The 13972-nt window shown below is 41.1% G+C and overlaps 1 protein-coding gene across 2 annotated transcripts; it reads left to right on the forward strand.

Moving 5' to 3' along the window:
• On the forward strand, positions 1-2716 carry LOC122649602 (zinc finger CCCH domain-containing protein 39-like). 2 transcript variants are annotated; one of them, XM_043842815.1, is made up of 3 exons: positions 1-507; positions 580-818; positions 2417-2716. In XM_043842815.1, exons 1-3 carry the CDS (start codon positions 35-37, stop codon positions 2662-2664), a joined length of 960 nt encoding a protein of 319 aa, XP_043698750.1. In that variant the 5' UTR covers positions 1-34; the 3' UTR covers positions 2665-2716. The 2 variants fall into 2 exon arrangements, with proteins under 2 accessions (XP_043698750.1, XP_043698749.1); XM_043842814.1 differs by having other exon boundaries at positions 1-818.
• Positions 2717-13972: the final 11256 nt, after the last annotated feature.

Here is a 13972-nt window from a genome sequence, read left to right on the forward strand (position 1 = left end):
ACAAAACTGGTTTAAAGCCCTAACATCTGCAAGTATGAGTGTTCCTGCTCCTCCCCGTCCGTTCTGTCCACTGCCATCATTCCCTGTAAGCGGTGAACCTGTTGGATTCTGGCCTCAAATCCCTTTTGACAATGAACAAGCCCAACCTGCATCTGGTGCCGATTGGACACCACCATTCAAGAAGCCCAGAAACTCCGAAGATAACCCCTCGAATTCCTTTCCAAACCCACCTGCAAATCCAAGAATGCCGCCTCCGCCAGCGTTGAATCCTCCTGTTTGTAGGGGCGTAAGCAGGATGTTTTTCAAGACCCGTCCTTGCGCAAAATTCTTTACTGGGACCTGTCCTTATGGGGACAACTGCAATTTCGCCCATGGGCCTGACGATTTGAGGAAGCCTCCACCCAACTGGCAGGAAATACTTGCTGCCAGAGCCCGTGAGGAAGAAAGAGCCGCTGGGCTTTGGGATGAAGATCAGAGAATAATCACTAGGCTCAAGCTCTGCAAGAAGTACTGTAATGGGGAGGAGTGCCCATATGGGGATAGGTGTAATTTTCTTCACGAAGATCCAGCCAAGTTCAGGGACGATCCTGGGAGGTTTAGGGAGAGTTCTGCAATCAGCATTGGGACTACAGGATCTCCTGTGAATAATGGAAGTGGGTCTGATCATCCACAGGAAAGTAATGGGTTTGTGAATTCCGGTTCTGATGCTAATCGGATCAATGTGAAGCCTTTTTGGAAGACAAGAATCTGTTCCAGGTGGGAGATCTCCGCGACCTGCCCCTTTGGTGATAAATGCCACTTTGCTCATGGGCAAGCAGGTATGCTTGCGGCAACCAAGCTTTCTGTTTTTCTGCTTTGATGGTTTTTCTCTTTTCCTATTCGTTGTGTTTGTTTGACTTCTGCTTATTGTATACCCATTTCGCCTTATTGATTTTGTGTTGCTTGTATGATAAGAGTATTTTTCACCAAAAATAATTTCAATCCAATCAACCACTAGACCAGGAAGATATTGACAGAGAAATTGGTTATCAGGGACCATATTTCTGCATGACTTGTATTGCTTCTTAACCTTGTTGTTAGTTGAAGAGTCTCCAGGGCAGGAAATTCTTCGACTCCTCACTGCTATTTTTCAATCACTTGGAGGTAACTAAGGCATGTTTGGAAGCACTCCTGAGCAGGGTTATAGGTATCGGTATTGGTGCCCATGTTGGTTACCGCCGATACGATACAGATCGTTCAATATCGACCTGTATTGGGCATAAATTCAAATAACTACCACTTTTTTTTTTTTGGGTCTCTTCGGAGACGTCCGATAAAAAAAACTACCACTTTGTTGCCAATACTACCTATCCGTATCAACATCGTATCATTATCAGCAATACCAATATGTATCGGGATTCTGATACCTTGATCCATGCTCCTGAGTGATTCTTCAAAGAAGCACTTTGATGAGCTATGCTAGGAGGACTCCAGGGTCAGCTGTGTAGAGGAATCACAACCCCCCTCTCCCCCCCCCCCCCCAACTAGAATCGATTGGTATCCCCCGATTTCATTGCCTTCTTTTCAGGAACTTTCAATTCCATGAAGTCCAGTCCAGAGTGGGGGCCTCAAGATGGCTCACAGTGGGATCCCCAAGACAATTTCCTTCTTTGATCCCTACAAGTGATTGTTATAGTAACCAACTTACTGTAAATGATGGCTTACAGAATGAGCAAGTGATTCTTACAATGAAATGCAAGATGAGAAGCAAAAAGACTTTGCTTCAGAAGAGCAGATATCAAAGGTTGGCTTTATAGAATCACATTAGTGCCAAATTACTCCAGATAATCAGTACTCCTTGGAGTCAATCTGTTAGTCTGGAAGAGTCTCCGTTGGAGCAAAGTGTCTGTCCAACAAAAGCTCTTGTTTCCACTTAAGCCTTCAGTTTTAATTGAACCTGGAATAGCTAATGAAACATCTCTTTCACAGTCTCTAAAATAATAGGTATGGCTGCTAAAGCCCTTAAATTTGATTAGAAATTATTTCTAAAATCTTAGTAATCCAGAGAACAATCAACAAATAATCTTATCTATTGTTTAGGCTTCATCCTACAGTTATAACATCAGCCATTTCCCATGCAATACTGGCCCCTTCATGTCCTTGTGAATTTGCTCCTTTTTTTTTTTTTTTTTTTTTTGTTTTGTTTTTGTCAAAATATGATAAATTAATAGTTGTGGAGGAAATACTAGTAAATCATCGTCAAGGTAGCTTGATTTATGATGCCTTTCATACAGAGTATGTTGTAATACTTTAGCTAATTGTCTGTTGTAGTTCTATGTAGTTTTCACAGAAGAATCATATTCAGTATCATGTAGTTTGCACTTATGTCAAGGAAACTATTCATTACTAATTATATTGGCTGATGACTTGATCACAGAACTGCAGAAGATTGGAGGCCACATTGAAGCAGAAGTAGGGAATGTTTACACAGCTCCCATAAAACCTCTTATGAATTCCAATAATGATGTATCACCCACTAATACAGGGGTGGGAACTTGTAAGCAGCAAGTGCAAGGTAAGAAGTGTCTGCTGAACTGGAGAGCTGAGAAGATCAGTCGCATTTATGCTGATTGGATTGATGATGTGCCGCTTGTTCGCAATTCGCCTAGCAAAGTGGAGAGCTGATTCTAGAGCAGAAGTTTTGCTGGAACTTGAAATTTGGAGTTCTACTATCATACCATTTTTCTCTAGTAGATTAGGCAAATTAGTATGGGTTTTACTTTTCTTTGTGTGTTGGGTCTTGCTTGAGGTCTGGAAGGCTGAGGCGCAATTTTTTCTTCGTTTGATCTATTAGTGGGTTGATTAGTCTCATTTTGATTCTTTTTTTACAAATCATTGAATGTCTGCTATCATGGAAAATGTACATTCTGATCATCAATTTTGTATTCTTTCTTCCCATCGTTTTGGGGTGATACAATTTTGAGATTTAGTGTTGGAAATTATGAATTGTTGTATACCCAAGTATTGATTGAATGATTTTCAATTCTCATTTTTCTTTTTCTTTGGAGGGGAGGGGGGGTTTGGGGGAACAGTTGTAATATGTTGCTCACATAATAATGGTGGGATTGCAGTTCATATGCAATTGCTGTATGTCGAAGTAATGCTTAAAAAATGCGTCTGTTGACATTTTTTAATTGTTCGTTGTATTTAGTTTTTACCACAAAAGTTTTCTAAGGTAGTGGTATAATGGATCTTCAAAAATGATTTCAAATTGTTTATCAAAAACAAAAATAATTTGAAAACGATTTGTCATTATTAGAAGGCGTCATTATCATGTTATTTGCATTTTTCAAATACACATGTGAGATGACAGTATTGTCATTAACCAAAAAAGGATATTAACGTTTAACGAGATCCACTAAATAAGAAAAAAATATTGCAAAACAAGTAGGTTTACTTTTCTTGTAAACCTACTTGTTTTCTAATACTCTTTCTTATCTAATAGATCTAGGGAATTGTCCCTAAAAAATATCACAACAGTAGTTACATGAAATGTTATGTCAAACCTAACAATGCATATGCCCTACAATTATTGCCTGAATGGAAAATTCCCATTGAAATTTGTTCCACAAATATAAGCAAAATAAATTATGGAGAAAACTCTTTCCTTGCTCTTTTACCTTGACTTTCCAGTTTCCAAGTACAATTAAGGTTAGATTTCATATGATTTTTATTTTAATGTTGGATTGATTTCATGAAATAGTCAACAAATAGATTTTTGGTCAAATAAGTTAAAATTGTTTTAGTTGTATCAATATGAAATATTTCAAGAAAAAAAAAATCCATTTTGTAGTTCAATTTCTGAGAATAGATTTTCTATATTTTTTGGGGGAGGTTGGTGGTGGTGGTGGTGGTAGTGGTGGCAATGGTGGTGATGGGATGGTGGTGGTGGGACCATTAGGAGAAGAAGGGTACTGTTTTATTTTTAACATGAAATTACTACTTTGCCCATCAAATTAATCATGTGTGTGGTTAAATGAAATAAAATTTTGAAACAGCTCCCCATTTAGAATTTCTATTCTACTTGATTTTTATTTCATTGAAATAAAGTGCAAAATTCAAACGAAACAATTTCCAAAATAGAAATCATCCAATGAAATTGAAATAAAATTCATACCAAATTAGGCCAAGCAACATTGGAAATGAAATCACTTTCCCATTTTCTCTTTTTCCCCTTCCCGAATATCTAGCCAACAATGCAACAAACATGGCGATGAGGAGCAAGGAAAGGAGTAATAAATAGGAAAATTTTCTTTGCTTCAATATATACAACTGCTAGCTCGGTTGGTTGGAGGCATTGCTGTTGGAGTGCATGCCCCCCAGGAGGTCAAGGGATCCACTCTCCAAGATTGTATCTTTTACCAAAAAAGGCACCTCTCTCTCTCTCTCTCTCTCTCTCTCTCTACAAAACCGTGAAATCCGATGAAAGTGCGCAGGAGACACCTTAATTGTTGGAATAGAAAAGTACTGTGGTCCGACGAGGGTTCCTCAGCCTTTTGGCGACATGGATTGACTTCGATGAATAACGGCATATCGTTACGATATATCATCATGGGGATTGGGATCATGCTTTATAAAGGAATGGAGTCACCATCTAGGAGTTACGAGGGTGGAAAGGTGTTAGGCATCCACCTCGCCCGGATAAACCGATTTTTCTACTAGATGCTGATTTTCGAATATTTTCCCTTGATAATACATCCTACACTAACATGTAAGGCTAAGTTATGATGCACTAATCATGACAAATAAGAAAAAGTCATTTACTATGTACACTAAAATGAGTTACTTTAATTGTCTACATTATGCCAAAAAATAATAAGAAGGAAAGAGATAGATACCTGTCAAGAAATACACAAAATAAATGAAAGCGTACCGAGTGCGAAATATTTGATGTCCCACGGCTCAGCTGGAGACGGACGATCAGCTTGTCTCTCTCTCTTGTCGGACAGAGTAAGGACTATATGAGATGGGTTTCGCTACTTAAACTTCGGGTAGAGTAACGGGTATATAAGGGATTTTTGTTATCTGTATGCAGACAGAATAACGGCTGCGAAGGGGATTTTTCGTTATCCGTACATTGACGGGATAACAAAGTTGCTGGATAAGAATCGCTCTTTACTCGAATGGGTAATCGAAGGATCTACCCATACCTTTGGAGTCTCGCTCCAACACACGCTCAAGAGGGAGAGAATTGGGAAAAAAGTGCCAAAGAATGAGCTGGGAGGGTCTCCCTACCCGAAAAACCCGTGTTTTGGAGGGAGGGGGACCCTCCTATTTATAGGGGAGGGAGGACCCTCACCCTTGGCCAGATAAGTCCTCCATGGCACCATGGAGATGTCCACGGCGTCGTGGGGGACTTTTTCACAGCGCTGTGTGTGACGTCAGCAAGCTGATGTCACACCCCTTCATGGCACCGTAGAAATCAAGTACACGTCCCCACCCATGAGTTTTTTGGCACATCAACGGTTGATGTCTTCCTGACTATACATCGGTGTATTGGATTCACAACATGTTTGGCCGTATTCGAAAGAAATACCCAACATGCATGGAATACACTATCTTAATTGGGAGAGTGCATGTAATGATTAGACACAAATCCAAATCCAATGTTATTTTGATAAATTGTTTGAAATGTCTTAGAAACATTTTTGGAAATGTTTTCTTGGTCTAATCGGAATTACAGAATCTCTGAAATTGGAATTCCAATTCACTAGGGTCTTGATAGTAATTTTACATATGTCCTATAATGTATCCTATGATATCGTACAGTGGAAGGACTGAAGCGTAATTACGTACTTAAATTGGGAAATTTTGGTTACACCTACCAAGCAGCGTATGTATTGGAAAATACTACATTGAGAATGTAACATTGAGCTGACATACGACATGCTGAGTGGATTCCCAATGGTCAACCCATCCATGTACCATATTTGCGATTGATCATAGTCCATTCGATACTATTCAATAGATTGGGACCTTGGTGAGAGATATAATCTCACATCAAGATTAAGGGATATTGTGAAAAAGAGAATCTTTTCTCTACACTACACTTTAATGGGATTAGGCATGCTTTTGGAATTTGGTTGATCATTGGCTCCATTATGGAAAGCCATATGGTCACATCCCAAAATCACCCCTGGGAGAATTCGACGGCTGACCCGAATACCCGAAGTATTCAGACACCTCCAGGATCCAGATGCAGTAAATACACGTCACAAGCACCACACAATATCGAGATAACAAGTGTAACATTGATCAGAGTGCAGGGAAAGTAAATATTTACAAGTCCTATATATATAATTTATATTAAAGTTTCAACAGCTCGATATTCCCAAGATCACGACCATCGAGCCAACATACAACTATTCTAAAATTTAAACAGTGGAAATCCTTCCACAAACAAAAGATAGTACTAAACAAAAGAAAATAAAAAAAAATAACGCCACATCATCAGTTCCTGTTCTCCAAATAATCCTTTCCGTCACAAACGCATTCACCTGCAGAATCATCTAAAAAGAGAAAATCCCACAGGGGTGAGCTCCACTGAACCCAACAAGTAAAGGATAGACCACACACACAAGCATGAGGCCTAAATGCATGGCTTCAATTTTAATATTAAATCCACCTAACACACAAATGCCTAAGTCGGATCTGTGCTACGACAACAACTCGAGAGACGTTCTCGGTTCCTTCCTAACCACACCGAGACGTAACCTCAACTGTTGTAGGGAGCCCACAGTGGTCGTTGGTATTATATACTTTCCCATGGGTAGACCCTGATAATTATAGTCAGAACCCCATCCCGGCGTCCTTCACACTCCTCAGTGACAGGGAGCTATGATCACCTAACACCTGAACCCCTGCTGGTAAAGGTTGTAGCACTAAGGAATGACATACCTAGCCATATGGACTAAATGGCATAGTACGAGGTGTACGGTGCTCCCGCATCCCATACTATGGCACACCATACCACTCATTTCCAAGCCGACTATGGCATCTATTCTAACACAAAGATTCATGTTGCATATCATTCCACGTTACATTTTCACGTCCATGAATCATAAGTAATGAAACCAATAAGTATCATAAGCAAAACAGGAATTTAAATATGCATATGATTCATTAACAAATAGTACTAAGAATGAATTAAACACTCCCAAAAGAAATCAAAGCCTACCCCCACTTACCTTGTTATGTTTGCGTTCGTGAGATTTCAGTAGTCTTTGAGACGGTTGCCGATAGGTTTCGATGACCAAATGATTATTCCCTATAATTATTAAGTCATACACAAGTATTAGGATATGTTTGAGTGTTGGTGGGATCCTAGGGTAGCCTTAGGATTAGGTTAGATTAAGTTTAGAATCACATGTAGGTTTAATGGTAGTTACAAGAATTTAAAGGAAAAATGGGGAATTTTGTATGTACATTTCAGATCACATAGGAGTTATACCATTTTACTGAACAGGGATCAATCTCCCAAAGTAGAGGATAGAACATGCTACCTAACTCAAAGTGATATTTTAGCCCATTCAGGTGGAGGCACAGTGTTTGTGTCACACCCCTATCCCGACAAGGGATAAAATACAATATCAGGGTATGATTGGGGTGACACGCGTCATCCCACCTCACCGCCAGGATCTCGATGCAGTGGCCAACTCACAGTCATAAACCAATATTATAATACAATAATATCAGAGTGCGAAAGACAAAGGTATATTACATTTCCAACGATCATAAAATAAGCGGAAGCGTTCTGATGAGTTACCTCATGTTCATACGGCTAAGTGATACGTAAATAGTTTGGATGGATATCCCGAATGACCATAGCATAACTACCCCAAAACAAGTATAATAATAAATATTTATACAAGGCACGTGGCCCCAAAAAAAACAAAAGAAGGGATCAAGTCCCAAGTATCAATACAACCCGTAGGCACAATCATCATGGGCAACCATCGCCATGATCCTCGGCCACGGCTCTCGGCTCCACAAGTAATCATCGCATCAAAATCTAAAAAGAATGTGTACACGGGGTTAGCTCCACCGAGCTAGTGAGAGAGAAAAGGGGATGCACAATCACACAATCACAAATAGTCCATGGTGCATGCTATTATTAATTCATTTACCACCTAACACACAATGCTAAGTCAATGGGTATATGCTACCGCAATAACTCGGGAAGACATTGTGGATCCTTCCATTCTCACCACAATGCAACCTCAATTATTACTATGGAGCCCGCGCGGTCGTAGTCATCACCACCCAGGCGACCCGATAACCATTACTACCCTGGCCTCGGCCTCTCTAACTCTCCACAGCGGAGTGCTCGCTACCCAACACCTAAACCCTGTTGGTAAGGGTCGTAGCATAGGGAACCGAGCCATTTACCACCTAACACACAATGCTAAGTCAATGGGTATATGCTACGCAATAACTCGGGAAGACATTGTGGATCCTTCCATTCTCACCACAATGCAACCTCAATTATTACTATGGAGCCCGCACGGTCGTAGTCATCACCACCCGAGGCGAGACCCGATAACCATTACTACCCTGGCCTGGCCTCTCTAACTCTCCACAGCAGCAGTGCTCGCTACCCAACACCTAAACCCCGTTGGTAAGGGTTGTAGCATAGGGCTGAGCCTAACCACGAGATATACTACATGAATCCTATCGTGTTGAGAGGTACATCCGGGTGTGTCAACGCCCCATTCCATCTAACACCCGGGTACAAGACAACACGGCGCATACGAGCAAGAATGAGATGCAATATACAATTCCACGTAATACGGGGGTTCCGGTGCAGTACTTCCCGACCGTAACCCAACACAAATCCATATCATCCAAATCATCATCATCGAATAAGAATAAATGCAAATATGCAATCATGCTTGAATGATAATGTCACAATATAATTCATAAATGCATGAATAAGCAATAGTAAACAAGCTCAAACATCACCCAAACCCACTCACCAATTACTTCAAATGGAGTTTGTATAAGCGCAACGATTCCCGCTCAAAATCACCCCATTGCACATATGTTGGCGCCTATGGAAGTGAATAAGAGTGTGAGAGAGTGTAGGGAGGCCTCATAGAGAAACCCCACCGTTTACATAAGTTATAAGCCTTAAAAGCGCATCGGAGGCAACGTCGGACTCAGGGCCTCGCCTCCGACCTTGCCTCCGACCTTCCCCGAGCTCGGGACACATCGGAGGCAAACATCGGACTCACGCGATCTTGCCTCCGATGCAACCCAAGTGTGATTTCAAGGTCTTTAAAAGCCCGGGGTTGTCCCATTTGGTTCTCTAAGCCTCAAGGACTAGGGAGGGGTGTCTTGGAGTCTATTTGGGTCTTAGAAACACCCAACATTCAAAGATTTAAGGGGTTTAAAGGATCAAAAGCTCAAAAATCCAGATTTGGGGTTTTCTTTGGTGGTTGAAGCTTTAGAATCAAATAGATTCACAAGAGGTCAAACTAGAGGTCTTTATAGGATTGTAATGAAAATAGGAAAGCATCCTACAAGGGAAACTACACATGACTCGAGCTAACCCTTTGGGTTTCAAAAAGAAATCCCCATCTTGGGGCTGCTACCAACGAACCACCCAAGCTCAAACGAGCAAGGGAGAAAGAGAGAAAAATGGGGGAAAAGGGCACTTGGCTTACCTGGTTTGAGGTACACACGAGGTGCCCTCTTTAAAGCTCCAAACCCGCGCGTTTCCTTCTTCTTCTTCCCTTCCTTCTCCTCCTTCTCCTCCTCTCTTCAAAGCTCTCCTCTCCTTTCACGATTAGGTTAGGAAAGAGAAAGAAAAAGAAAGACTAAGGAATAGTCTTACCCTCTCTCTCATATAGACTTCACATTTATTGGCCTATTTGGATAAGGCCTCATAAGTGTAACCTAGGGTCTATTTGGGTAGGGTCAAACATGGCGGGCACCAATAGCACCTTAGCCACAAGGTCTCACCCACAAGGGTCCTTGTTAGCAGCATTGGATGCGAGGGTCGGAGGCAGCCGGAACCTTGCCTCCGATGCGAGTAGGAAGGTGGTTCCCACCATAAGAGGTCGGGGCCTTTGGACCACACTTCGAGGGCTTTGAGAGGGCGTAAGCACACAACAAAATTTGGTCAACTACTTACCCCGACACGTCAAGGTGCAACCTCAGTGGTCCCGACTAGTTTCCACAGCAACCTCGTACTATGGTCAATATAGTGGTTTGACCACCAGTGAGAACAACTCACCGGCATACGTGGCGTGATAACTACACGTCACGGGAAGAATTAATAATTAATTATACTCCTGGGGTGCGGGTATAACATTCTCCCCACCTTACAAGAAATTTCGTCCCCAAATTTGAGGCACTAGGGTCTCAGTGATAAGGGCGTTGGATAACAACATCCCAAGTCACCCACATCTTAAACTAAGTCAAAGGTCGGGTCAAGATCGGGCAAGTGCCTACATGTCGCAGCAAGTCGGGTTCCACAATTCTCTTTTCCTTACAGGTCACATTACCACCGGGTGTGGTTCACAATAACCCTAGGAAAACAGGGTTCCAACTACTAAGTTAAGTCTCAAGGAACAAAGGTTCCCTAGATCTTCCGATCGGGTGATACCACTCTAGCCTTGAGTACTCTGGTCATTCTTGGGTTACAGGATTTAACTGTCCATGACCCAACATAGGGTTCACATTCTGAAGGCTTTCACATCTGGTTGTCTCATTACCTAACCCAACTTTAGAATGATTTGGAATATTGATGGAATCTCCTATTGTTCACTCCAGCGGAGGGAACGCATTTGGTGATCCATTACCCCATTCATATCTGTCGTTGGAGAAGGTTTTGTTACATCCTTCGTTTTAGCTTTCACAACCTTTAAACCTATAACACGTTATCCCACGGGAAAGAGTCCACATCAGTCCTCTTTGAGAACCAACAACCTTTACTAGCTTTTGTCCAAGTCAACTCTTCAAGCAGTCTCCATAATTTAACCTATCCGGTCATTAAATTCATTATTCATTACCCTAAGGTTTGGTCAACCAAGGTCGGGGCTCCGCTAGTTTCACAAGCAAGGTCGAGGTAAGTCATACTTGTAGTACCGGAGAATCACTCGTCACATAAGTCCAAGGTTCTAAGGGATATCTATATATATTTATCACACCAATATGTAGGCATAGATTCAATAATTACATTCAAATCCCTATGGACATATCGTCATCTAGGTCAATCCACAAGAACAAGAAGTTCTCAGTACGGTTCGCTAAGTCCTTTCTTTGGAAAGTCGAATCACGGTGTAGGACTTTCTCTATGAGTCTAAACAAGGTTTGGATGGACCAAGTAAAGTCCAAATAGAGTCATCACTAGCTTGAGGTGGTATGAGTGACTTCCAAATACACGTGACCTTCATGGCTTACTCAAATAAAACAGCCCAAACCACTTATTACTTTCCTTTCCTAGTACCTACCCACAGGTTTAGATTCTACGCACCCCTTAAGGGTCTCTACCGCATAGATTTAGGTTTCCCTATCCATAAGGTTTGAGTCCTTACATTCATAGGGTCTAAGGATCTTCATCCTCAAAGGTAACTCTTCTTCCTTTATGTAAGAGAGGAGTCACAAAGGTTACCAATGCCTGCTACTTTTTATTAGCTGGTCGATCGGGTACAAGTCCTAACCTCTTTCAATTCGAGGTATTGACTAGACTTAGGTGGTTCCCACCAATGGGTCACACAACGGGTGTCCGATCTAGGATATAGGCACATAATCATCACATATAAGTGTGGTCAAAAGGTCTCCAAAATAGGCTCAAAATCTTAAAAGAAAATCGGGTGGACTCACAGCGACGTCGCCACTCTCGGTGCGTTCGTGGCTCCTCCGTGAAAATAGGTAGAGCGGATTAACGGCGGATGTAGAATGCAAATCCGTTCATTCGTCCGGTCTCGAAGTCTCAAAGGCGAGAGAGTTGAAGTCAAACGAATCTATGGATAGACGCATGAGTGTGGATCCGTTCGTTGATCCGCACGTTTTAAAATGATAATTTCAAGTTTTGTGCGAGCGGATTCACGACAAGTGGATCCGTTCGTTCGCTTGTTCGTAGAATTTTAACAAAACAGAGCCACGAGTTTTAAAACTCATTTTTGGCTTCAAAGAAAAGGACATAACCGTAGGGAGAAAAATCTCTACAGGGACTTCCGTTTAAGCTCCCCTTAGGTGGTTTCCTTGTAATCCTAAGCCTCAAGGTTCAACTCTTACTTGTTCATGATATGACTTTCTTCTCATTCCTACTTTCTCTTTCTTGGATTTGGGATGAATCATCTCAAGTTGTGATCATGTCTTGATTTTGCTTGTAATCCCATGGCCATGTACACCAAATTCATACCAAACCGATTGGCGAAACTAGGGTTTTTAGGTGTAAATCAAGTCCTATTTGATCGATGACACTAAGTTGTTGGATCTTTGTTTGATTATTGCATCTTTTATAAATTTTCAAGTCTTTGCGCATTTTAGAGACTTTGCTATGTTTGTCAAGTCTAGTTGAATTTTACTAGGATTATATTCAGGTTTTGATTGTGGTAAAGTTATCAATTCACAATATTTTGGGAAAACTCTTCAAGTTCAAATCTAATTCTTTTACATGCCATAAAATCTCATAGAAAATTATCACATTGTCTTATCTTCAAACATATTTTCTTGTATACATGATTGTTGATAAAAATCCTTAGAATCTTTCCTCTTCTCTTTTGCCATATTTGATTCGGTCTTACTAGATAGGGCTTAGCTTACATTCTCTGAGTTGTCACAAATCATATTTACTTGTTTCCTAAGATTCAAACTTCCAACCACAAAATCTGAAAATTTTCTTTGAAGTTCAAGGCATGCTCCATGATTGAATAAACCTATTTCTTGCTTGAACCCATTGTTTTGTATAAAATATTACTTTTTAGGCATATTATGACCATGAATCTTCATTATTTATCATGTCATTCACATAATGGCCATGCCTTTCCTTTTTTCTCCAACTTCTTAGATCACAATTGGATAAAAAATCAGAAATTTCTAGCCTAAGAATCCTGCTGTAACTTAATTGCCTTGGGAAAATAATCACAGGCTAAGTTTTAAACCCCATAACCTTACATTGATCATCTACTTAGGCCTTAGCATTCAAGGTATTAATTTGCTATCTACTTGGCTTTTGGCTGCAGGTTAAAACAATCAATGGCTCCAAGAACACGACGTACATGCGTAGAATAAATTGCACCAACTGTCCTAGATCCACTATGGTTCCAAAAGATAGAGGACCAAGAGCTTTATCGACACTACTTCCGCCGTAAATATAATGGAAGGGCGGGATGTAGTGTTGGATGATCTCAAGCTTACAAGGTGGGGCAGAGATTTGAGGCATTGGGGTGGACCAACATTCTCAACCTTCCTGAACCATACTACTTGAAACTCATTCGCCATTTCTATACAAATCTGGACACCGAGAACCGGGCATACAAAATTATCAGGTTGTCTCATATGTCAAGGGGTTCCTATAGCCTTCACTGCAGACACGGTTGGTGGCGTTATCAACATGTCCATTGGAGGAGCAAAGACCTATTGTTCACCTAGAAGGAATCCCTATACCTTCATTAGGTGGGAGGTATTGACATTCGACGACCATAAGGCGGTTGAACCTACGAGTGGTGGATGGCTTCGATGAGGTCACGAAGCAACTCTTCGACCGGACTAGGCGCCTAGAGGGTATCGAGAGGGGTAGATGACATCAACACCTTTCTTGGTCGCGATGGTGGCGGTGGTGCAAATGACTATCCCAACTTTCTCTCAACAAATTGAAGTTATCCCGGATCAGTTCTTCTAGTTCTTGTCTTAGGATGAACAACTGGAAACTTTTAGAAATGGTAGACTTGTATATTTAATCGAGATGAACATAATCAAATGT

This window comes from Telopea speciosissima, chromosome 2 (assembly GCF_018873765.1).
Source record: "Telopea speciosissima isolate NSW1024214 ecotype Mountain lineage chromosome 2, Tspe_v1, whole genome shotgun sequence".
NCBI classification, from domain to species: domain Eukaryota; kingdom Viridiplantae; phylum Streptophyta; class Magnoliopsida; order Proteales; family Proteaceae; genus Telopea; species Telopea speciosissima.